Genomic DNA, 27,121 nt, shown 5'->3' with positions numbered 1-27,121 from the left:
TTTCTTAGCTACTCCATGGGTTGATAAAACTCGAACACCAAACAAGATTGATCTCTATGATGTACGCAGAAGGCCATGGTAAGATAACATGAAAAAAAAAACAAATTGCCCATTTTGTTGAAAAATAGGTTTTTGTTTTTGGTTTTTTTGCTCCCACCATAAGAGTCAATGCGGCATCATGAGACGAACAATAGCTCCATGGAATCAGGATGAGATGAATTCAATTGCCTGCTCTAATATTTATTAATAATATGACCTGCTCTAATTTTACCTCTCTGAGCCTCAAGTCCTTACATATAAAATCAGATACTTATACTGTCTCAAAGAGTTGCAGTATAGAAAGTGCTTTAGAAACCTTGAATTGCTATATACATTCATGTTATGATTACTTTAACATAGAGGCAATATAGCATTGCAATCAGAAAACCGTTCATAAAGTCAGGAAAACCCAGGTTCAGGTCTTGTCTCTCACATATTTGGCTCTGTGACCCTGGGTAAATCATTCAGATTCTCAACTCTTTAAGCATGTCTCTAAGATTTTAACTTACAGAGAAAGTGCTGACCAGCATTAATAGATGTAGTTTCCTCACACAGCAGTTCCCAATACCCCTGAAATCATAGATGCAGACCCAATTCCTGTCCTTTTTATTTTGATAAATGGCATGATTATTCAGTAAATCATTTGAGTGGCTTTCTAAAATAAGTTCAGTTAAAGGCATGATAAATTATGTTCACTAAAGAATATTGGGGTAAAATTAATTATGAGAACTAGAATTATTAATCCTTTCATTTAATATTATCAGATGCACAAATTTAAATGATTATATTCAGTGCTAGTATTAATACTTTTTAGATCATAGGAATCTCCATGGCGATCTTGCACAGAAGAGAAGGCATTAATATGGGGAGGAGACAGGTCACCTCCACCCCTAATTGCTGAAGCTGGTCTCAATTAGCCCCAAAAGTCATCCCTTGCCATTTGATTCAATGCAATTCAGCAAGCATATGGTAACTACTTAAATGTAACACAGGAAGGACCAAGTCAATTGTGTCATATGATGAAATTTTTTTTTACAACTTTGTGATAATTAACTGTAATTTTTCCTGCCTGTGCAAAAGCATAGTAAATACAAACAAAATATAAGCATATATAATGATTTTACTTAGAAATATAACATGCCATCCTCCTGTCTCTAATATTTGCAAATTCACTGCATTAATTGATATTGCTTGATCCTTCAAAGTATTCTTAAATTTCAATCCTTCTTTAAAAAATGTTATCTTCAGGATATTATTTAAATATAATGGAATTTCATGCTGTTGTCCGCTTAAATGGATTTGGAGGATTGAATCTTATGCTTCTCGTGGTTCATACAAATAAAGAACAAAAATAATATCTTGAAAATAAAAACAAATTAAATAGATACTTTTTTATTGGATGAATGGCAGCATGAATGCCTCTGTAACCCTGATTTCAGAGTTTCTAAAATCCTCTACCCTTGTGCAGAACTTTAGCCATGGACATGCTATACATGAATTATAAAGTGTTAACTTGTAAATGTTACTTTAAATGTTAATCCTTAAATCTTAAAGTGATTTTAAAAACCACTTTGTATTATTTCATGTATAGTTTTTATTTACTTAATTTTGTATTTTTGTTTCCCTCTCTTCAAATTCTTTGACAGACTTTTTTTTTCCTTGCCTTTGAATCTCCAGGATTTCATACAGTGTCTTGCATATAGAAAACATATAATAAATGGGTTTTTTTACCTTAATTCAATCAAAATGAATTGCATTGAATTAAGTTATATAAATTTGAATGTACAAAGGTGAATAATCAAAGATTATACTCTTTAGTTCAGTCAATACTCAGTAAAATGTTTCCCCCTTTCATATTTAAAAATATCTTTTGCAGGTATATCCAAGGAGCTGCATCTCCCAAAGACATGCTTATTCTAGTTGACGTGTGAGTATTTTAATATTTTGTATGTATTTTTTGAATGAAGACCCTGTTCCTATTTTATCAGAGTACAGAAAAATGGTAGATTGAAAAAGACCCAGTAATTAGAATACTTTTTAAGGCTATAGAGGGAAGGAATACTTACTGCAAAAAAAAAAAATACCCTACAAGAGTTGAAAGAATTTGCTTTTCAATCAAAGAGTGGGCTTTATGGCTCAGAGGTGAGCTTTCTATGAGCTATAGTTGCATACTCAGTTTTCATTCTATGTCTTGAGTAACTCTGTTATATAAGTACTTATTTCTGAAAACAGGAAGAATATGTTTTAATACATACATGGAGCCACATTGCTTCAGCTACACATAAAAGAAACCTAAAATACCATAAATACCTAACATACTATAAATACCTAAAGTACCATAAACTAGAATCTAGTGTTAGTCCATTTGTTTAGATTTCATTACAAAAATTGACACATGTTAAATACTGAGAATTTCATAAAACAATGAAATAAAATTCAGAAGCTGGGGGATTTTTATATGTGGCCTCATCAGGGGAATTAAAGCAACTGAAGTTTATGATTTATATTGACGATTTCTTTTTGTTTTTTCATTATCCTATGAAGCAGAAGAGTCAGTTTGCATAAAACCAGCTCTCTTATAGTAGAGACTTGCTTTATCAGAACATTAAAGGATTAGGAAAATGAGCTTGAAAAACTCCAAATTAAGTTACCTTGGAGAAAAAAGAATCTATTCCTAGGTCATTTGGCCTCATTAGAAGAGATAGCATTTGATGTTATAAATTCAGGCAAATGGCACATACCTGGTTTTGTGGACATTTGTAATTCTCCCCAACTTAAGTTTTGCCCTGAAGCAAACTAGTTCAATTTATCTCCCTAAAAGCTTATAAGCCAGACTGAGAAAGATAAGGGAGTGTAATGAATAAGGGAAGAAAAATGCTAGAATGTCAATTCTCAAGGTCCCTTGTGAAAATGAAATAAAGATATGTTGTTTTGGCTAAATTGTTCTTTTCATTCCATCAGTATCCTAGTTCAGGTTGTTAAAAAATACTGGCTACTCATTGAGACTAAACTTAGATGCTGATGAAATATGTTCTCTCTGGAGAAAATAGTTTTAGAAATGCATTTGTAGGAGATTTAGGGTAATCAATTGCAGGACTAGATACTGAATTCAATTGTCCAAAGAAAGAAAATGCATGAAAAATACATAGTACTGGTACTATAACTATGTAGTATGGGAACTACATACTGTGGCTTAAATTGTTGGTCAGAGTGTTGAAAGAGAAGAAAAAAACATCAAGGGAATATTTCGGGGAGGACTGCTTTTGGGTAGCCAGTGAGCAGGCATGGGAAAGGGCAGGATAAAAGAAGGAGTGAAGGAAACAAAGATGGAGTATTCAAAGAGGTACTGGGTCAATCCTTAAAATAAAATGTCACAGAATCCAGGGAGGATCAAGTTGGAAAAGAGGCCATTATTAGATCTATCAGAGTAAGTTACATTCTATATTGTGCTCATGTTTTATTCAGAGTTTCTCATACTATACATTCCTAGTGGTAGCTTAAATTAAAATGGCAATGTAAACTAGTGTTTTCAGGGAGAGAGATAATAGTTATATTGTTAAGGTAAATGAAAGCTGTTAGCAATTTACAATTGTCAAAAATAATTCTAAGAAACAGAATTAAGGTAAATATACTTTCTCAAAGAAGTTGATTGAATTTACAGCAACGTGTGTATGTATAAATATACATTACATGCAAAACATGTATACGCTATAATTAATCCCTGCATCCCTCCTTGACATATAGTTTGGGAAACAGCATTTGGAAATTTAAAAATATCCTTGTGTTCTAATTTCTTTTATGTAGAACAAAAAGGTAAGTAAAAACTAGTTTCCTTGTTAACATTTTTCTTTCCATTAAATATCCTTTACAATGATTCACTTTTTGGAAATGTTGAATAATTATCAGAATATCAAAAAGACTTCTGGAATTAATTATAACTTCTGAATTTATAGATTTGACTCTTAATATCTGTTTTTAATAACATTCATGAAATGGTTCACATGTTTGTTTAGGAGTGGAAGCGTCAGTGGATTAACTCTGAGGCTGATTCGTACTTCTGTCTCTGAAATGTTGGAAACCCTTTCTGATGATGATTTTGTGAATGTAGCTTCAGTGAGTATCAACTGATTACTTTTTCCTCCATTTAAAAAACAAACAAAAATGGTTTCTATTTCTATTATCTATGACAATTGCTGACTCCAAATGTTTTTATAGTGTTTTATCACATATAAATCCAAAAATTTTTTGCCTCCTCGCCAGTGATTTCTCCCAATACAACTTTTCTATTCTACCATGCTAAGTATCCTGACCGGATTTCTGTGGGTCTTTACCGCTTGTAGCTTTTTAGTTAGATAAAGCTTAAGCATTTAATAGAAATATGGAATGCTCAGAAGAAATCCCATAAATGTCGACATCCTAACCCAGGTATAATCTCACCTCCAGTAATACTCATATTCTTATCCCCAAGCACTGCTGGCGCTCCTCCACATATGTTAAAACTACCTCTGGTCAGAGAGATCAGCTGGTAGTACTGTGGCCATTTTCATGTTTATTTTTAACGTCATTAATTTCCATGAAGACTAGTACTTAAAATTTAGTCCATTAAAACAGGGGATAATGCACATTCCAATATTCTGATTTTTTTTTCCAAAATCCAATCTAGATGATTCTATCTTAGTATTCTCATGGAAGAATTGTTAAACTATATAACTTCTAGGGTCCCATTAATATTTAAATCCTATAATATGCTGTTGCTCCTTAGCAAAATGGGTGAAGGGACAGTTGAAAGGACAGAGTGAGGGTAATGCCTGAAAAACCTTATATATTATGGATTTTTATGGATATAGAATTTTTGTTGATGAATGTACATCTGAAAATGAATATAGCTACAAAAATATAGGGAGTAGATTAAGAAAAACAAATATTTTGCTCATGTGCTGATTTTCTCTAGAACATTCTAGTAACATGAAAAGATCACATAAAATACATTTTTTTGCAGTGGGGAAGGCAGGGTAATTGGGGTTAAGTGACAAGGTCACACAGCTAGTAAGTGTGTCAAGTGTCTGAGGCCTGATTTGAACTCAGGTCCTCCTGACTTCAGGGCCGAGGCTCCACTTACTATGCCACCTACCTGCCTCATAAAATACATTTCTTCATACAATTAGGATAAAAGTGCAAACTAAAAGTCCTAAATTAATCTTTTACCAAAAGTGCTTGCTCAGAAAGTGAAGAGGTAGTTAAAACTCGATGTTCTGTCTCTGAGCTGTTGTTGTTAGAAAAGAAATAGTTTAATTTGAATAGTATGATAACACATGTTGCTATGGCATGTTAAGGTTTACAAAGTGCTTCATTTAGGAAAAGAAACCTTGTGAGCCAAGTAGTGCACATATTCCCTTCTTCAGAAGAGGAATATATGGTTTGTAGAGGCCGGCTCACTTGCTCAAAGTCTCAGACATTTTAGAAGTTTGGAAGCTAGGATTCAAATATAGGTTGTACAACATTGAACCCAGTACATTTGTGTGTGTGTGTGTGTGTGTGTGTGTGTGTGTGTGTGTGTGTGTGTGTGATATCAGATTTGCTGTTGAAATTGTTGTTGTTTGTCCTTCTTTCTTGAAGAGGACCAATGACATGAGGGTGATGTCCTGACTTTGGAGTAAATTGGATTTAAGTGAGGCACAGCTGAGAAGAGTCATTGCAGTCCAGTAATAGGTGTTAACTAGGGAGTGATGTCAAACTCAAGTCAAAATAGGAGCCACTAGTCCATACACAGAGATTCCTATGACTTTGAAAGCCACATATTGACATTATCTCTAAGCTTTATTTTGTTAAATATCTCCCCTAAAATATTGTAATTTGGTTCTGAATGCACTCAGGAGTGTTTCAGGCAACCGGCAATGTGTTTGACTCTCTTGAACTAGAGGAACTATTTCTGTTTGAAATACCATACTGGAGAAGGCTATCTATTACTGGGTTAGACTGTTAGATATCCCTAATAAGGCCTCTTCATCATGTATTTAAAGTGTCAGGATAGTTTTAAGCTATTTAAGCTTCTAAGTTTAAAACTGCACTAGAAATTTTGAGACAACCTGTTTATAAAATGAACTGTATCTTATGCCAGTAGATACTGTATGAAATGAGAAGCCAGGCTATGATATTAACAGAGATCATTTTTATTTCCAAAATCACGTTTGCAGTTAGACTATAGGAAAAAACAGGTCTGAGTAAAACTATCCAATTTTTTAAAACAATCTTAAGGCTTATTATTATTATTATTATTTTGTTGCTAAAACAATTCACATTTATATTACTCTTTGAGATATGGGTTCTTAACCTGAAGTCTATGGACATTATTAATATTATTATTATTGTGGCGGTGGTGGTTGTTATCATCATCATTGTTATATTTAAAAGTAATTTGTTTCTCTTGTAATATATATTTTATACCTTTAAAATATTCTGAGAAGGGTTCTGTGAAAGGGATCCATCCCATAAATTCTCTTTCTCTCTCTCTCTCTCTCTCTCTCTCTCTCTCTCTCTCTCTCTCTTTCTCTCCTCTGTCTCCCTTTCTCTCCTTCCCTCTCTCGCATGCACACACACATGCATACACACACAGGGGTAATGTTTGAAAAGTATCTTTTTCACCAGAACCCAGAGTAGAATGTAAAGAGGGCTGACTTTGAAGTCAGAGGACCTGTGCTCAGATGCTAGCTCTGCCACTTACCATGTGTATAACCCTGGGCAAGTCAATTAACTTCTCAATGAAGGAGTTGGGCTAGGTGACCTCTGATGTATCCTCCAGCTCTAATTCTGTGATCTTTAATGCTATGTGGGGAGTCAAGCATTATTAATTTATCAATTCTTAAGGGCTGAGCAACCCCTTGATATCCTCTCTGAGGAAATTCTAGAGTTGCTTTAGATGAAAAACTAACCACCCTGCACCAGAGCATAGACATAATGAGTTATCAGACCCAGATTTCAAAGCCTCTCTAGCTTGAGTAGGACATGCCAAACTTGGTGCATAGGCTTAGAAAACTCAGGTCACCTCCACACCAATCAATCTATCAACAACCATTTATTGAGCACCTACTAAGTGCCAGGCCCAGCTAGTTGCTGGTGATACAAAGGCAAAAATGAAGAATTTCATACTGTAAAGAAGTATTACCGTGGCAGAGGAGCAGTATATTTAGTGGGGGAAAATAGACTGAATTTGGAATCAGTTAATTAGGGTGGGATTCCTCTATTACTCATCATTGCTGTGACCCTTGTGAAATCACTTGTCTCTGGGTCTCCCTTTTTGTCATCTTTCAAATGAGGGGAAGCAGACTGGATGGTATTGAAGGTTCTCTTCACTATGATCATTACTTTTCACATTTTACGGATGAGGAAACAGATGTTTAGAGATGCTGAAGGACAGGCCCACACAATAGCTAGTAATTCATTCTTGTTCCACATTTCCCCAGTAGAAGTCAGGCAGCTTTAGAGACAAAGAACAGTGGGATTTGTAATGCTACAAAGGCAGTTGTCTTTCTCCAAAATGCAGTTTTAAGAGGAAAAAAGTTTTACCGGAATTGTAAATCAGTAATGCAACTGTTTGACATTTCCTGGAGTTTTCCATAATTAAATGAAAGGAACTGTTCATTGGTAAGACATGCTCAGATTTTATTTATTTTCTGACAGTTTTTAAAGCCTTAACACTTGACTTTCCTTAATTATTTGATTTAGTTTGACTGTGTCTATTGAAAATGAACAAATGCATTGAATTTGTTACTTGCAAACAGAAGTGAGAATTCATCTGATTTGGGATACTTTAACCAGCTATAGCAAATTAATGTATTTTTCTATTCATTATTTATAAATAATTTCCCAAATCTATTGGAAGTTTTCTCTAGGATCATTGAAATTCTTTTGAGAAGATTCTTCTTGCTTTGGAGTTATCAAAGTATTTATAATTTAGGGTTTCTTTCCTTGTTGTATGCAAAAGAAGATTGGGGAGCAAGTATCTAAATTGTAAAGGCACAGTGTGGAGTTATTAGGAATAAACACAGATTCAAAAGTCACATGCATATGGATTCTTTACCTCATGTAGATATTACTCTCCAGTGTATATTCTGACAGTAGTTGGGTGGTACAGAAGAGATTGTTTTTGGTTCAGATATGAGTTAGACTAGATGATCTCTGCAATCCCTGACTACTCTGAGATTCTGAGTCAGTAATCAAGAAACAGTCGTTGTTATGACACTGACATTGAACTGAGATAAAATGTCATTCTTTTTTCATTCGTGTTCAATGTAGGGCTCACTGTAGCACTAAAATAACCAGCAGTATATTTGCAAAGGGCTTAACCAATATCAAGGTAGCCTATCTGGCAGCCACTTTTTTTCTTTTTTTTTTACTGACATTTTCTTTGTCTCACCACAATATCACTACTTTGGAATTGATGTGGATTGATATATATTTAAACAAAAAAGTGATTCATTTTATAATGTTTGCTGTTGACTTAGTTCATTTTGAATTTTAAAAATAAATCTGCAGGCTTTCCCATATAACATTCTTTGCCTTAATTGGGAATTACAGTAGGCTGAAGCTTTTAGAGACATTGAAGAAACATTTGAAATCCTTCTAAAAGAAAGGTAAAACATTGTCTCTGGCAAAGAATTCTAGATGCTTTTACATTGGGGATGTTCTAATTCCTATTGTTTAATGATCACAGAATAGAATTTTATGAAACTGGAGATTTAAAACTCAAGGTTGTAAAATGTGATTTTACCCATTCCCCCCAGAATTTGGTTGTGCCAGGAAACCAACAATAGGGCTTCAAGTTTTTCATCCTGCAGCAGTGCCTGGTAATGAGGTGCTGAATTAACCTGAGGGTTTTTCTTCCCACTTAGCTCTTCCAGCAAGCTGTCCCGCAAAGCCCTCATGTATAGCTCTTCATACTCACACCTGAGATGTAGGGATTTAAACGCCTGTCAATCATCCCTAAGAAGTGATGGTACAATTTAATCAGTCATATAAAAGCTCACCCAGAGATTCTTATGAACCACAGGCAGAAATACCAATTGGCTACTTGCTTCTGGTTTTGTATTTTAAAATTTCTTATTTATTCTAAGGAGAATGATTGCCATGCTCTACGTGAACCCCCTAAGTGCTGTCAGGGTTACTGCTCTATCATTCTCCTCCTGGATATGCTTTTCTGCTGTCTCCAGGGCTGTGCTTTGTTGCCGAAAGAGAGCCTGCTGTTCAAGAAAGCTTAAATGTAAGAGTAATATAGCTGTTTTTCCACTAATCCAGTTATATGCTTTGATAGCAGTAAATGGTAGATGATAGGGGCAGCAATTCAATCCCAGCATGCTCTGATTTACAGACTAGGTTTCAAATGTTGACACAGGGAGTGTAATTTGTTTATGATTGTGTGTAGGCTGAGAGTTTAGGAGAGCTCTCCTCCAAACCTGTGGAAGATGAAAGGCAAATACTAACTTGTTAAAACCACTATGTTAAAGGTCACCACTGTAGCGCTTTTTAGTCATTCATCCTAATATTATACAACATCTGAAAAGACCCAATAAAATCATGGCTTTCTTGCCTAGAAAATAAACGTGAAATATCATGGCCTCTCTAGATATTTTAGAAGCAACTTCGTGCTATGGAATTTGGATGTCACTGCAATATACAACCTCTGAAGTCTGCCCGGAAATAATAGCAGATGAAAAATGTCATATCCATAATGTCACAGAAAATATTGTTGACACCTTAGAATGAAACTGCCTTTACAACAAAGTACCCCCAAGTATTTCCCCAGATGCCAGGCTACTAAACAACAGCCACAGTGGTGACAAGTCAGAGATGCTACCTTTTTAAATTATACTTTGAAAAAATAAAAGAAATATATCTCCCCCCACAAATTAGTGGGCCAAAGCCCAACTGTTCATAGTGCAAAGTAGGAATAACTTCGAGTAGGTAAATGGTAAACTATATTGGGGCCCTATGTATACCCAAAAGAGAGTCCCTTCTCCAGCTCTGAATCCTTCCTTCTACACTCTCACTGACAGCGAGGGTAAAAAAAGAGATGAGCTATCCTTATTTCAAGATCCTTTGTAGGCTAGTCTGCCTGACCTGAGTGTAATCGTGTGTCTATCTGAAAATGCATTATTTTGCTTTGTAAGTGACTACATCAGTTGACAAAATTACGGATTCCTATAATGTGTACATAAAGAACTATCTAGAGACATGAGATAGTTTCCCCTACCTTAAATATAAAATAAACATCAAAAAGTAGCAATTATAAAGCCTGCAAAGTCCACTGATATTTTCTAAGCCCAATCTTCCAACCTGTTTAAAAGCAGAAAATGTATTTTTAAGAGACTCACCTACTGCTATAGTTTCTTTTTTCACCTCCTAGTCATTGCATCAACTGTTGCCTGCTTGAGTAGCAAACTACTAAAACAACAACAACAAAAAAAAAGCTATCTTGGTATGTTCTGCCTCCAAGTTCCTTCCATTTCAGCTTTCTGACTAAAGCATGGTTGACCAGTTCATAGAATCTCAGAGTTGGAAACAACCTCAGAGCATGTCTAGTCCAATACGTACACAAGTCCTCTTGATAGTATCCCTGCCAAGATGCTGTCCAGCTCTTGCTTCATAGGATGACTCTGGGTTTGATGAAGAGAGGAATAGAATGTTGTTAATGTTAAGTCATTTTTAGTCATGTCCAAATCTTGGGGACTGCAATGGGGTTTTCTTGGCAAAGATACTGGAGTGGTTTGCCGTTTCCTTCTCCAGTGCATAGTGCCTGTATGAAGACAAAGTATCAAACACAGGAAGCCTAAGATGAATTCCAGTAAAATCAAGAGTCAGATTTCACTCCTAAGTATAAAAATAGGTTTATTCTCAGAAGAAGGCGAATGAGTAACATAAGCAGAAAAGATCTTAGGGTCAGAGTAAACTGAAGAGCCAGGAACATTCAAGGGCCATTCTTAGATCTCCTAGTGATGTTACCATTCATAAGACCATAGATTTAGAAGGGACTTCAGAGGTCATTTGGTCCAACCTCCTCAATTTTCAGATGAGGAAACTGAGGCTGAGGGAGGTAAAATGACTTGCCCATGATCACAGGGCTCATAAGTTTCAGTCAGGATTCAGACTCAGATCTTCCTAATTCTAAGCCCAATGCTTTATTCACTTTGTCACCAGAAGATGACATCTAAGTTATTTTTCTCATTAAAGATAATTATCAGAATTAAAGATTATCCTCAGTAAATGTCACTTCCAAATTGCTTAAAATTTCAAAATTATAGACATGAGTAAGCAGTGTAGGTTATAAAGTCAATAACTATTCCCGATCTGCGTCTTGTTAACTATGCAACCTATCCAGAAAACTTTTAAATAAAAATAATTATTTGCTCTCATCACCCCAAAGAAGCAATAAAAAACAAATGCAAAACTTTTCAGTTTTTTTCCAGTTTGTCTTGTAAATCAGCTGGAGAAGTATTTCTGGGCAGGGTGGGGTAGGTTGGCAGAAGATCTGAAAACTATATAACTCTAGCTCGTTCTGAAGCATTCTTCACAATGTATGTGCAATACTTTCTTTGAAGCATGTAGAAATAGATTCTCCAGCATATTAATCACAGATCGTTGTTGTATGTCTTTCATCCTCAAAGAGGACCAGTGGCATCAGGAGGCTGATGTTTTGATTTGTAAGTGAATTGGATTTGAGTCAGGCACACATGCATTGAAGTTTCAGTGCCAACACTTTTCAAATCCAAATATGGACGTTTTGTGGCTAATTATTGTCTTATAGCACATTCTCTCCTTCCTATTGCATGGATAAATGGGAGTTGATGGTTATTTTAAATAATTTTAAAGTCAGATTATTTTAAAAACATGAAATGGTTTCTTCCATTTTAAAAGATATAAGATATTATAAGCTATGATGAAAGGAATAAATTAAATGGGCTGTGATGACAGAGTAAAGGAATAGGGAATATTTAACTTAAAGAAGAAATGGTTAGATGGTAACTTAATGACTTTCCAAATATATAACAAAGAAGGTTTAGTAGGAAGGTGTTGACAAGCATGGTAAATATTTTTACTTTAAGTACATAGTACACTAAAGATATTTTCATAGTACTTAGGAATTAAATATGTGGGAAATTTTGGATATCTCTAACATATTCACAATAGATTATGAGAGAATGGAAATACTCTTAGTTTCTGATTACTTATCCTACAAAATCTCAGTCCTGTCTATGAAGTAAAATTTACTACCTTGAATTATGATCTTAAATTGACTTTACATGTCATCAGTACTCTGTGCATTTACATGTAGACATCTGAGGCCATCAATGTTTTACTGCCCCTCTTTAAAATTTTCAGAGATATGTTTATATATATATATATGTGTGTGTGTGTACATATATACACACACATATATGTGTGTATATATTATATATACATATATATATATGGATGTGTGTTTGTGTATGTGTGTGTACACACCTGTATGTATATTTGGCCTAATATCCTTCTTCCTATGTCATACCCACCATCTCTGTGGTACCAGGTTTAGTGAATCTATGTAGGCAATTTTCTCTCTCCTGCTCCATTTCAATTTAAAACCTTCCTCAACAGATTTGCACATCTATAAGTAAATAGGCATTTATTGACCTGTATTAGATCTACTCCAACTCTGGCCAACAGCCTATCATTACTATGTCTTAAGACTGTCCAAAAATACAAATCATATTTTTCAGATAATTCTTAAAGAAATATTCCATTCCCTATATATCCAGCATTCTCTTCTGAAAGGTATGTCAAAAATGTCTTTGGTTTTGTGCCAAAGACTTTATCATCCACTAAAGGATATCTTGAGTCTTCTCTATTGTACAAACTGTCCCAAAACATTATCTCTCCTCTCTGGTCACAAAAGAAAAGATATCATTACCACATATTAAATTTGATCAATACCTGGAGCCTTGATACCATCCCCTCCCAAACTGTGTTCCAACAGTCATTCTTTCTTTTTTTCATGAATCTTGAATTTCTTACTTTCCACTATTCCTTTCTATTCTCCTATAACTACACATCAGGTTTGGGGGAGAGGTTGCTATCGGAAGATTAAGGAGGAATAAAACAGCTTGGAATAGCCCCTATGGGACAATTAGGGAGCTGAAAAAGGATTGCCTTGCTAAGGGCCAAATCAATCAGTCGAGCAATAAAAGTGTATTAAGTGCCTGCCTATGTGCCAAGCATTGTGCTGAATGCACAGATTTTGCTATTAGTATAAATTGAGATAATGGAATAAAATTTTGTATTGGACCCAATCAGCACAGTTTTCTTGTTTTTCTCCATTTCTACTTAGCAGTATGTACATAGGAATGAAGGAAGCAGATGATGGGAGGAATCCAAGGTTGGGCTTTGCAAAGTGTTATTAGTGATAAGACAAGGGGATAAGTGATTTGAATGTGTACTTTAGTGTTGTGTTTGTCCTTCTTTTTTGAAGATGACCATGACATCAGGGAAATGATGACATGACTTGCAGTTGACTTGGATTTGAGCGAGGGAGGGCTATGTAAAGTCACCAGCCTCACTTTCTCCTTCAGAGCCATCTGGATCCAGTGACCTGATATTCAACAGGATGATTAGAGATGACCCAGGATGCAGTGGGGGCCTCTGGCCCTTTTAGGCTCAGGCCTTTTTATGTACTCACTTAGAGTGGGGTAACACCAATTCAGTGAATAGGCCTCTTCAAGAAGTGAGTCAAGGGATGGCCCCTTTAATTAGGAAAAAGAAAAAAAAATCAAGATGGGAGAGGAAGACTCTCAGGGTTGGTGTTCCAAAGAGAAACAGTTACCCCTGACATTCATTCTAAGCCAGGAGGGCCCAAAATACAGCCATTAAGTGGAGCTTGGGCAGGGACCTACTGAGGCCCAATTTCTGAGCTTCAGAGTGAACTTCGATGGAAGGGAGGGAGGAAGGAAGGAAGGAAGGAAGCAATCTAACTATAGTGAAGAGTTGAACTGACTGACGAAGAGAATGAGATAAAGAAGGGAAAGGAAAGTAGCCAGTAAAAATGGCCAGAGAAAGAACTGAAGGGTAAAAGTCATGGTGAAGACAAAGAACAGGTTTGGGGGTCATAAGGCATACAGAAAGATGGAATAATATAAAGTTATGATCAGATAGAGAAATTTTAAATCCATCTCTTCTCCTTGGCATCCTAATATTCGTATATCCTTGACCCTTTACTTGCTCCTTTAACAATCTCATTTGCTTCATGATTTCAGTTACCACTTTATGCAAATGACTCCCAAATCTCTATTTCCCAGCTTTGAAGTCTCCTCATTGCTCCTGACCCTGACCTCCAACTGGCTTTTGGATATTTCTACTTGGATTTCTCATCACGGCCTCAGTCTAATGCCCCAAACTGCTCTTATTTTCTCCCTAAACCCACCATTCTTAACTTTATGCATCCCTTCTCTCCCATTCCCCCATCCTGTTTGAAATCTTGGTGTTATTTTTATTTGTCGTTTTACTATCACTTGCCTTCACTAACTGAACATATCAGTTAGTTACCAAGGCCTTCTTGCTAATGAGTCTAGTACCTGAAAGTGTCTCAAGTTTGCCCCCTTCCCTAAGAACACCATGTAGTCTAAGCTCTTATTACCACCTACCCACACTCCTTCCATAGCCTTATAATAGGTCTCACTACCTCCACTCTCTCTTCTGACAACTGAATATGCCCTTTAATTTCCCACCTCGGTACCTTTGTTCACATAGTTCCCTCTTCCCGAAACCTTCTCTCTCCCCTCTTTGCCTGTTGAATTTCTCCTTATGCTTTGTATTTATTTACCCATTTATTATCATTTTGTTTTGGAAAATTTGCACATTAGAAATGATATTCCATCATGGTTTTGTTTTGGGGTTTTTTCCTACTTGTCTGACTAAATCTTCTCAATATCCTTTGCAGGATCATTACCCATTCTTGCTGCTTATTCATGAGTCTACACCAAGGCTCTGACCTGGAATTTCTCCACTTCCCTCTTTATTCGCTCTTGATAACATCAATAGCTCCTATGCATTCCTCTATCAGAGTTTTGAAGATGCCTCCAGAATCTCCCATGATTTTTTCTTAAGCTTTAGTCTTGCATCTCTGACTGCACATAGGACATCTCTGTCTGATTTTTCCATGATTATCTTCTACTTAATATGTCCAAAATTGAATTTATTATCTTTTCTCCCAAACCTCCTCCTGACTTCTTCGTTTCTATTCACAGTACCACAATCATCCCAATAACCCTAGTTCATAACAGACTCATCTCTGACCCTTCTCATGTACCTCCCATATCCATTCAAATGCCAAGTTGTGTTGATTTTACCCTAGCAATACCTCTCATATTTCTTTCTCCCCAATCTAACTACCCTTGTTTAGGCTCTCATCACCTCCCCTTCAGACTACCAAAATAGCTTTCTAATTTGTCTCCATAGACAGTTCATCTCATTCTTCTTCCAAAAAACTATAACTGACATTCTTGAGGCATAGGCCTGACCATATCATTCTTCTCTTCGGTGGCTGGCTCTCTAATGCCAATAAGGATAAAATGGAGTTAATTGTGTTTGGCATTTGAGGGCCTTCATGATCCAGCTAAAAAAGTTCTAGGCTGAATTCCTATCATTCTCCCTTACAAATTTCACGTACTTGGTAAACTGGGTTATGTGCTGGTCTCTAGATAAAACTTTCAATGTCCACATCTGTATTTTTGCCCAGGTTGTCCCTACACCTGGATGCTTGCCCTCCTCATTTCTTTCCCTATGTATCATTAATTCCACGCAATGCTTAGCTTATGTCCTTTCCTACATGAGACCTTTCCTAATTTCCTTAGTCATTAGCGCTGTCTCCATCCCACAAAAATTTCTTTGTATATGCAAGTTTTAAAAAAATATTTACTTATCTGCATTTCTTTTATTGCCCAAGTGAACAAAATTCCTTGAGGTAGAAAACTTAATTTTTGTCTCTATATCCCTAGTACTTAGCTGACAAATAGCACACAGTTGTTGAATTCAGTTGAATTTAAACTGGTCAGCATTGAATCCCACCCTCTTTAATTATTTTTGCCAGTTTGATGAGTGCGAATTAGTACCTTGGGGTTATTTTAACTTTTCTCTCTTTGATTATTATTAAGGATGAGTATATCTTCAGGTAATTAGTGTTTCCTCTTTTTGAAGGCCCTTCCTTTGGCCACTGATCCATTGTAGCCTGGGAGTTACCTTTGTATATTTTTAGTAGTTGCGTATGTATTAGATGTTAAATTTTAATCCAATGTATTCATCATAAATGATTTTTCTATTATTTTCCTTTTGACTACATTTTGTTGTAAAGATTTTTTTAATTTTAACTAAATCAAACACTTTGATCTAATCCTTATTAGTTTCTTTTATTTAATTTTTAAAATCATCTCCCATACATAAGAGACAAATAAATTTTTTCTCTAGGCTTTTGTGTTTGTCTATCGCTCAGTAGCAAAATTCTGCTAACTGAAATGACAGAACAACAACATTTTACCACCCTTATTACCACAAAATTCTTATATCTTTAAATCTTTCTTTCTGCAGTTTATATCCATTTTATATACCTCTGGTCATAGATTATGAAATTATAGAGCATCAGAGACAGAATGGATGTTGGAGATTACAAGGAAACTGGAGACGCTGGAAGTCACTTGCCCAAGGTCACAAATTATCAATTTGCTGACCTTAGATTGTTAACAGATCTTTTTTTCCAAGCCCAACGTTCATTCCACTAAATGATGGTGATAACATTTGCATACTAGCCCCTCCTATATTTCCCAAAGTTGTATAAACCTTGCTTATTATTTTGTTTCATTTGTTATTATAGATCTGCTCTTAATTCCTTATTTGTTATCCATGGTTCTTTATAAGGTTATCTCTAACTGGACATCATACCATAGGAGGAATCTATTTTATTAACACATCTGTAGAACTAATTCTTCAAGTTGTGGTAGTTTTGAGGATAATTTAATAATAGCAATTCTTAGTCATTTGAAAACTCAGCAACAATTATACCTATATATGGTTTGCATTTTGCTAGCTGAATTTTTTTAAATCTGCATTTTGTATGTATTATTTAATCTTTTTTTTTAAAGGTGTTTTATTTATTTTTAGTTTACCACACACGGTTCTACATAGTTTTGAGTTCCAGTTTTTCTCCCCTCCCTCCCCCCTCCCTGCCCAAGACGGCATGAAGTCTCATATAACTGTCATGTATAACTTCGCATTGAATTAATTTATGCTCTAGTCAAGTCGTGGAGAAGAATTTTGACCAATGGAATGAATCACGAGAAAGAAGAAACAGAACCAAAAAAAAAAAAAAAACAAACAAAACAAACAAGAAAAAAAAAAAACCCAAAAACAAAAACAAAAGAGAAGCAGAAAAGGCGAGCATGTAGTGTGCCTCAGTCTGTATTCAAACTTCTCAGTTCTTTCTCTGAATGAAGATAGCATTCTCCATCGTGAGTCCCCTGGAATTGTCCTTGCCCCTTTAGGTTGCTGAAAGAGGCGCAGTATGTCAGGGTTGGTCCTCACGGAATCCACATATCTGTGGCTGTGCACAACGTTCTCCTGGCTCTGCTCCGCTCACTCAGCATTATGTCGTGTAGGTTTTTCCAGGTTGTTATGAAGTCTGCATCATCCCCATTTCTTATGGCACAATAGTATTCCATCACCTTCATATACCACAGCTTGTTCATCCATTCCCCAATTGATGGGCATCCCTTTGCTTTCCAATTCTTGGCTACCACAAAGAGAGCTGCTATAAATATTCTTGTACATATGGGTCCTTTTCCCGCTTGCATGATTTCTTTGGGATACAACCCTAGAAGTGGTATTACTGGGTCAAAGGGTATGAACATTTCTATAGCCCTTTGGGCATAGTTCCACACCGCCCTCCAAAATGGCTGGATCAGCTCACAACTCCACCAGCAATGCAACAATGTTCCAATTTCCCCACATCCTTTCCAGCATTTATCATTCTCCTGATTTGTTATTTTAGCCAATCTGACAGGAGAGATGTGGTATCTAAGAGTTGTTTTGATTTGCATTTCTCTAATCAGCAGCGATCCAGAGCATTTTTTCATATGCCTGTAGATAGCTTTAATTGTATTATTTAATCTTATTAATACTTTCTGCCTTAGTATTCAACAGATAAACTCCATTTCAAAAGTATTTGTCCCATAAGACTGAGTTATACATCCAGGTACTTCCAAAGCTACAAGATATAAGAAATAATTATGTGATTTTAGCGGAGGAGAGAAAGCATGGTGAAATGCTTCCAGGACCAGGAGTCAGGAAGATCCTGGTCCAGTACTCCAAGCAGATTTCAAAGAAGTTATCTTAGAATAATCCAGCTGAATTTTTGGAGCAAGTTTCTATATTGTAAAATTTCTTAGTGATTAAAAACACAGGTCTAGACTAAACTTCAAACAGAAGTCATATCAACATTTTAAAAAGGGTAATTTGTCTGACTTTTTTTCCCTGTTTGTCAATGTGGTCACATATGGGTGCAAGTGTTTTATAATAACCATATATTTCCTACAACAACATAAATTTCTCCTCTTAATTTCCTATAGTTTATAGCAGAAGTGTTCTATATTATTTTGAATTTAGATAAGGCATAAAAAGGAGGCATACAGAAAAGTAATCTGAGTTTAATGAAAAAATGTGTGACATTCATAAAAATTTACATTGCTTGACATTTTCATTGGAAAAAGAGTCAAAACTGGAAAATTATACACACCTTCAGTGTCAGGCTGCAGTAGTCACATACTTTAGACATTTTGTTTTTTTCCTGCAGTGCCATCTTGTGGTCAAAAGTTGGTCTGTGCTTATTATGATTCCTTCTATTTTTGACTCTATATGATGGATAAATGAGCGTGTGTGATTATATTCCTGAGATTGCAGTGAGTTCTCTAATATTTTGACATCTGTAAAAAATGAATACTGTGCCACAGAAGATACAGGGTTTCATTTAAATTCTTGTGTTTGTTAGTCTCATATACCATTTCTGTTTGGGCTCAGTACACCTGCTATGGACAAGGCACATAGGTTCAGAAAAGAAAAAAAACAGTTCAGGCACCTCCCAATCAGACAAATTTAGCTATGGACCAACTCTTTTTCAATAAATAAGAACATATCTAAATTATCATAAAGTTATATCTAAATTGAACATATCTAATCCATGTTGTGAGGATGGGGGGGAGACAAGATTACAAAGTTAATTAAAACACATTAAGAATATAAGAATGCCAGTAATAATAGTTACCACTTAAATCTTTTTTTTCTTTTTTACTTAGCTTGTAACGGTAAATTAAAATATAACTTAATCTTTTGTGTCATAGACTTATTTGGAAATCATGGGCCCTTCTGAGAATGATGTTTTTAAATTAATAGAATGATCCATATGATTACAAAGGAAGCCAAATATATTGGAGTCAACAAAATATATTTTTTTAAAAAGTCACAGACCCCAAGTTAACCTATGCCTTAGAGTATTAATGATGACATCAAACTCCTTAATAATTGCTTCAAAACCCACTTGCAGCTTAATGTTCTACCCATTTCCCCTTCTCCCCTTTTCTAGATAGGAGAATAATTTTTTTTTAAAAAAAATGTCTTTAATCTATACCATGAAGCAATATAATTAAATTTACTTGGAAATTAGCCTTGAAAACTGCACATAGTTTTAACTGCAGCAAACAAATAACCCTTTTTTTATGGTCCTGTGCCAACCGTAAACTCAGTGATTCCTATTTGTTTTTTCTAGTTTATTGATTTTTATCATTTAAACTAGGAAGCAGCTTGGTACAATAGAAAGAGTAACTGATTTGGAGTCAGAGGACTTTGGTTTCTATTCTGGCTCTGTCATTTAACTTGGGCAAGTCACTTAACATACCTGAAACTTTATTTCCTCATGGTAAAATTATAAGATTAGATTGTGTGGTTGTTCAGTCACATCTGACTTATGAGGTTAAATTGTGTTGTTGTTAATCGCGTCTGATTCTCCATGACCCTATTTTGGGGTATTCTTTGCAGAGATACTGGAGTGGTTTGCCACTTCTTTCTCCAGCTCATTTTACAGATGATAAAACTGAGGCAAACATTTAAGAGACTTGCACAGGAATACACAGCTAGTAAGTGTCTGGAGCCAGATTTGAACTCAGGAAGATGTCTTCCTGTTTCCAAACCCAGTACTCTATCCACTGAGCCACCAAATTGTCCTAACTTTGGATTATTAATGAGCTTGAATTAGTTGGCTTCTAAAAAGCCCCTTCCAAACCTAAATACATGATAATATTATCAGCCATACTTTATATCACCCTTCTCTAACAAAACAAAACACTCATGTAGGACTATATGGACACACACACACTGATACTTTTTTAAAAAACTTCCTGTAGCTTCCTCCAGACATACTGGAGGCAAATATTAAATTGCTATTATCTTTAACTGGAATGAAATGCAATTTTAAGTGGCCCAGGCTTTCCTTCTCACCTTTTAAAGCTACTCAGCCTGATCCTTCAGAAACTTTCCAATGCCCACTTGCCCAACTGATTCATTAACTCAGCCCCAGATATTCCATTCAGGTGCTAAGAAAAATAAAGTGGAACTTAGAGTTTTAATATTGAGGATTCTACCATCACATATTTTGACACTGTGCTTATGAGGACTCTTGATCATTGTTCATCATTCTCTACTTCTGCTTTTCATAAAGCCTCTATCCCAGGGCTTAAATGATACGCATAAGATTTTACATGGTTTAAGCCCTGGATTTGAATGTTTGTGTGTGACAGACAGCGATGCAAAGGGAGAGAGACAGAGAGAGATCTCCATTCATCTTATGAGTCCTCATTGACAATGGACATTAACCTATGGCTGAAGATTCTCTGACATCAAACTATTTATATACCAGAAAGAAGACGTAGTCCTGTTCATTTGAATTAATTTGCACTGAATTGAATTTTAATACATTTGAATATTATGAATATACATATGTGTGTATACATACATGTATATGTCAAGTTAATAAGTTATCAAGCATTTATAAGTGCTTGTTCCATGCCAGGGCACTGTGCTAAGCACTGGGAACACAAAGAAAGTAAAAACAACCATTCTTGCTCTCAGGGAACTTATAGTCTAATGAGGAAGAAAGCATAAAAACTGCTATGTACAAATATAAGATATATGCAAGATAAATATTTGCAAAATATTTTCTAGTTAAGGAATGACAAAGTTATAAGATATTTAATTTATACGCAATGCTGTAATTAGGGATCTTTTCAACTCAGTCAAGAAACGTGAAGGTTGCTTTCAAGTGTGTTGGAAAACAGACATCCTAGGACATTAACATGAGTGTGGAAGACAAGGAAATCACCCGCCCCCCACCCAATCCCCACCCTACCTCACCCCCACGTACACGCTTTTGTTGTTGTTGTTTATTTCTAACTCTTGGTGAACCCATTTGGAGTTTTCTTGGCAAAGATACTGGACTGGTTCGCTATTTCCTTCTTCAGCTCATTTTACAGATGAAGAACCTGAGGCAAACAGGGTAAAGTGACTTGCCCAAAGTCACACAGTTAGTAAATGTCTGAGGCCAGATTTCAACTCAGGAAGATGACTCTTCCTGACTTCAGGCACATCTTAGATTATTGTATTTTATAAAATAAATACTTTTTCAAGCATATCTTTATAACATGTCCAGGAAAATGGGGCAGAGCGAAGAGAAAGCTAACCTTAGAATCAGGAAGATATTCCTTCCCTGACATACATTGTCCATGTGACTCAAGTCACTTAACATTTCAGGACCCTGGGCCAACTGTCTAAGAGTATAATTTACAGAGAAGGTGCTGACTTGCATCTGTAGGAGGAGTTTCTTGTTCTGTAGGTTCCCTGTATCAGGGAACTCATAGGTTCTGTCTCTATCTCTTATCTTTATACCGTGTCAAGTAATAATTCTTTATTATTTCTAATACTGCCTAGTTTTTCTTCATCATGATTTTAAAATCCCACTCTGAGGAAGAGCTTGCTACAATTGAAAATTCTATCATCATCCAATATGATTTTAGCATGGGGCAAAATTTGTATTGTTCAAATATTTTTATTAATTCCAACAATTCAATCAGATTATTAAATCATTATTTTATAAAAGCAAACAAATTTTGGCTTAGATGATTTTATATGAAGAAAGAGAATTATTGATTATGATCTCTGTTTATAGTTTGTGAAAGTCAAGTTTAAACACAAACAATATAAGGCTTTTGGTGCAATGATGTCCTTGTATTTCTAATCCTCAGTTTTCTAAATATTACTTTTAAATCTGTTTTGATTTTCCTGTCATGAAAAACAGAGGCAGTCTGGGGATAGATATACACAATTTTCAGGTTTTATAACTATTCCTTGCCAGTGTCTCTTTTTTTGTTCTATTTCCACACCAACCATGAATATAAGCCTCACTTTGGTTAAAGGAGTACAATATATTGTTTTGGGTCTGTTAGGTTTGAGATGCTAGATTTTCAAAGACTTTTAGAGCAATCCTCTAGGTGCCAAATAATTTTGGAATGGCTGAACTACATAACAGAAACCAAGGGAAACATTTAAATAGGAAAAAAAACAACAGGTTTCAGCATACGGGAATATTGTATTGTAGCTAATGAAAAATACAAAGAATAAAGAAAGGTGGGGAAAATATATGTAATTTAATGTGAAATGAAGAAAGCAGAACTAGGTTATCATTATACATAGTGCCTGTGGGGAGTAGGGAGAGGAAGAGAAGGGTGGGGGGGAAGGGAGAGGAGAGAAAATGTATGTTCATGCAGTGGCAAATGAACACAGATAATGGAAGGAAACAGAGGAAGGTAGTAATTGCTATAGCTAGCTTTATGTTAAAGGCCTTTTAAAAGTTTTATTAGTTGCAAATGCGAGTTTAATTGATTTCATTACTGTTTGATGCTAAATTTAAAATAAATTACACATTTAAGAAAATCATTTTTGGAGGATAGCACTTTTAGAAATAAAGAACAAGGGACTGAAAACTGTCACTGACATTTTATATTGCCTATTTCTATAACGCAAATATAAGTAAAAAAAAGACAGAAGGATAAAATGAATGTATTCATATGTTGGTTTATTGCATAAATAACTCTGGGACTATGGTCTTGCAGTCAAAATAGATTTTTTTAAAATGCCTCCAATGGAGAAAAAATTGTTTACTTTATCAAATTATCTTAGAGTATCTATTTATCTTCTTTGAAATGTTTGAATATCAAGAAGCAATAAGAATCTGAGGGCATAACTCCATAAGCTATCCTGCATATGCAGTCCTTGCCAAAGTTTATACTTTGGTTCAGGTGATCTTTGAACATTTCCTTCTTTCTCCTTTAAATCATTCTTTACGGACTCCTGTTGTGACCACTGAAAAGCCACCTTCCCTCCTCTGAGCCTCAGTTTCTTCATTTGTTAAATGAGTGAGGTGAGCACATCCTCTTCCTCCTAGTCATTATGCCTTCTATGTGCTAAGCTGTCCTCAAATATTATCTCATTCGATCCAGACAATCCTAATAGGTAATGTTATTGTCATTAGCATTTGGCAGTTGTGGAAACTGAGGCAAACAAAAAGTTTGACTTGACTAAGTTCACGTGGCTAGTTTCAGAGTTCAGAGTTGAACTGAGGCTTGACTTTTCAGTGTACTGTGCCACCTAGCTGCCGTGATTGCTATAGTCTTTTTCATATCCAAATTTTAAGATGCCACGATTTGACAATAAAAGTTAGAATACTTCAAAGAGAAAGCAAATTATAATACAGACAGGCTGAAATGTCTGTAGCTTATTGCCATGTAAAGAATGTGTAGAATGATAATATATTTAATATGTTGGAAGGATAATCAAAGGCAAAAATTATTTTAAGTTAAAAATATGTGATGTGTTTCTCCATTTTGGGACTACGAATCAAAAACCTCACTTACAGGCCTCATTTTACCTAAATATCTTTGTCACCTAGGGAAAGTCACCTAACCTCTCTGTGCCTCAGTTTCTTAACTGGTACAACAACTAAAGTACATTTATAAAATTCTTCTACTTCCAAAGTCAAATGAACATATGATTCAGAATTTAAAGAAAATATAGTACTATAAATGTAAATTAAAATTCTGGCTTCTGAGCACCAAAATTCTAAAAGGATCCACTTTCTATTTTGTTAATTAAAAAATAAATAGATTTCTTACAGAGTCTCTCCCTCCTATAAACATCATACTCCTGTGCTTCCATGAATCCTGTTGCTCCCATGTGTAGACATGTAGTGCAGGTCACTGGAGTTCCTCCTGATTACAAGATGCTTTTCTTCTGAATCATTCAAGCAGAAAGATCAATTCACCACTTGGAGATGCCCTTTGTACGTGCAAAACTCCAGGACACAAGTGACATACGACTTCCAACAAATTGGTATTGCCCCTTTTGCTAACAAGCAATCCGGGACAAATGGATTGCTTTGCTTGTCAGTCCTGAGACCATAGCTTCCCAAATGTCTTCACATATCTTTCCACTGTTCATATTTTGTTTAGGTTGTTAGAGAAACTTCCCTTTACAAATGCACACTTTTAGATCCTTTTACCTTTTATGACTTTATTCTCTTAAAGCAATATGATGTTGTCAGAGAGGCCTCCTTTTTATGTAAATCCAAAACATCTTTTTAACTGACATTTTCGTAATCCATAGGCATTTGCTGTCATCTGAGTATCAGCGTTTGCTCACCACTGACAATCTCTGTGGTCTTACACTTTGCCTCTTCTTATAAACCCAGATGGGCTCACTTGCCCTGTTATTTGATTGTTCTAGAGTTGAGGATAGTGCCCAAGAATGGCACCAGTTATTGGAACCATCCATCTTTAGCTCTGTTAAATCTCTACCCTGTTGTTCAGAACTAAATTCTCTCAACAAGCCTCACCTAATTAGGCAATGAAATATTGAATTTTCCCTATATCATTCTACATATTCAAACACCGTGGTTATGTCTTCCTTTTCTAATCTTTGATAGAATCATAGACTTTATACAATGGTGAGTTGAATAGGAACTCAGATGAAGGTGCTAATCCAACATCCTCATTTTACAGATGAGAAAAGTGAGATTAAGTGAAGTGATATAGTTCATATTGCACAGGTAAAGGCATTGTTTAAAGTTTAATCCCATTATCTAACCTAACCTATTTGTGATTTGCCCATGTACTTACATTTCCTTTCAAAAGATAGGATAGTCACGCAGCTAACTAGGTGGCACATTGAGTAGAGCACTGGCCCTGGAGTCAGGGGAACCTGAGCTCAACTCCGGCCTCAGATACTTGACACATTTACTAGCTGCGTGACCTTGGGCAAGTCACTTAACCCCAATTGCCCTGCTTTCCCCCCTGCAAAAAAAAATAATAAAAATGACAGGATAATCAACCTAGAACCATGTGCTTGGAAATATAAAAAGGGAAAAATAGAAAGGAAACCATGAATTTATTTTTCATATATATTATTTTGTTTTTCAGTTTAACAGCAATGCCCAGGATGTGAGCTGCTTTCAACATCTTGTCCAAGCTAACGTAAGGAACAAGAAAGTGCTGAAAGATGCTGTGAACAACATCACTGCTAAAGGCATCACAGATTATAAAAAGGGCTTTAGTTTTGCTTTTGAGCAGCTGCTAAATGTGAGTATCCGTAACACTTCTCAGATGATTCCTAAACCATAGAAACAGAAGGTCAATGTCCAATTTCCAAATTTGATTTACAGCGAAAGCCAATACTACATTTCATCTGTCATTAGTTCAAAGCCAATCATCCCCCTTTCCCTTTGCTTTGCTTCAAGAGCATGATCATTTTAAACTGGGAAACATCCATTTTCCACTCCTTTTTAGAAATAGTCCCAAACTTGGTTTGTTTCTCCATCCCAAACAATAGAATTAAAATTGCATTAAAAATCAAATTAATATATATTGAGTAATATTTGGTGAACACGGAATAGTGAATAGTGTGCTGAAAGTACAATCAGGAAGACCAGGGTTCAAATCCTGCCTCAGACACTGACTAGCTGTGAAACCCTGGCAAGTCACTTAACCTCTCAGGACCTCCCTGTCCTCATCTGTAAAGCAAGGGGTTTAACCTTGGTGGCTTCTGGTGTCCCAGGGCTAAATCTATGATCCTACAAATAAGTTAGATACATATAAACCTATCCAGGAAAGCAATATTTTTGGTTTTTTCAATTCTTCTTATCAAACTCTTCAAAATGTATACTAAAGGCACTCAATAAATGTTTATTGAATTGAATATACCGAAACTTTTGAGAACCTTTCCTCAGTTTATCTAGTACGTTTCTAGCGACATTTACTTTCAATCATCAGTCATTGCATAGTTGACTTAGCTTTAAGCATTCTGTTTTGGTCACCAGGGTGTTTAGTGGTTTTTGAGTATATAATTTCACTCTACACACTGTGGCCACTGACAATATAAAAGAAGAGAAGCTATGTGAGTACCCAACAGAAAAAGGACTACAAGTCCCATAGTACCTTTGGAATAAGCTCAGCAGGAACAAAAATTACCTTTAATTATTAAAGATATTAAAGATATACATTGCTCATTGAATGGCATCATAGAATCTCCCAATTGGAAGAGATCTCAGAGGTCAACTAATCCAACCTCTACATGGAGGAATTGCCTGTACAAAAATACCAATAAGTGGGCATCCAGCCTCTTCTTAAGGATTTCTGCTAATAGCAGAGTCTGACTATCTTCAACCAACCCATTTCGTTTTTGGATAGCTCTATAGAGTTCTTTTTTTTTTTCCCTGAACCAAAATCTGCCACCTTTCTACAACTTCCAATCATTTCTCATTTTGCCCTCTGGGGACATGTGTTTTAGTATATAGTTCCTCTAACGCTCATGTTTTTAACTTAATAAGGATAACTGGATGCTCTCTTATCATGTCTTCCCTTATTTTTATTTTGCTTCCCTGTTAGCCATTTGTTCTATCATTTCAAATTGAAAGATC

At 35.6% G+C, this 27,121-nt stretch overlaps 1 protein-coding gene across 3 annotated transcripts in view; it reads left to right on the top strand.

Annotated features, from left to right (window-relative positions):
- The window catches only part of CACNA2D1 (calcium voltage-gated channel auxiliary subunit alpha2delta 1), a 676,615-nt gene that overhangs the window by 536,306 nt on the left and 113,188 nt on the right, over positions 1-27,121 (top strand). For all 3 annotated transcript variants that reach the window (XM_036759223.1, XM_036759222.1, XM_036759224.1), the window contains exons 8-11: positions 9-78; positions 1,916-1,966; positions 4,053-4,152; positions 25,626-25,784. In XM_036759223.1, the coding sequence (XP_036615118.1) occupies positions 9-78; positions 1,916-1,966; positions 4,053-4,152; positions 25,626-25,784 (380 nt within the window). The remainder of the gene's footprint in view (positions 1-8; positions 79-1,915; positions 1,967-4,052; positions 4,153-25,625; positions 25,785-27,121) is intronic.

The sequence above is a fragment of the Trichosurus vulpecula genome, chromosome 5, assembly GCF_011100635.1.
Source record: "Trichosurus vulpecula isolate mTriVul1 chromosome 5, mTriVul1.pri, whole genome shotgun sequence".
Classification (NCBI taxonomy): Eukaryota; Metazoa; Chordata; class Mammalia; order Diprotodontia; family Phalangeridae; genus Trichosurus; species Trichosurus vulpecula.
Note: the sequence above shows the minus strand (reverse complement) of the source record. Positions and strands in the feature narration are given on the sequence as shown.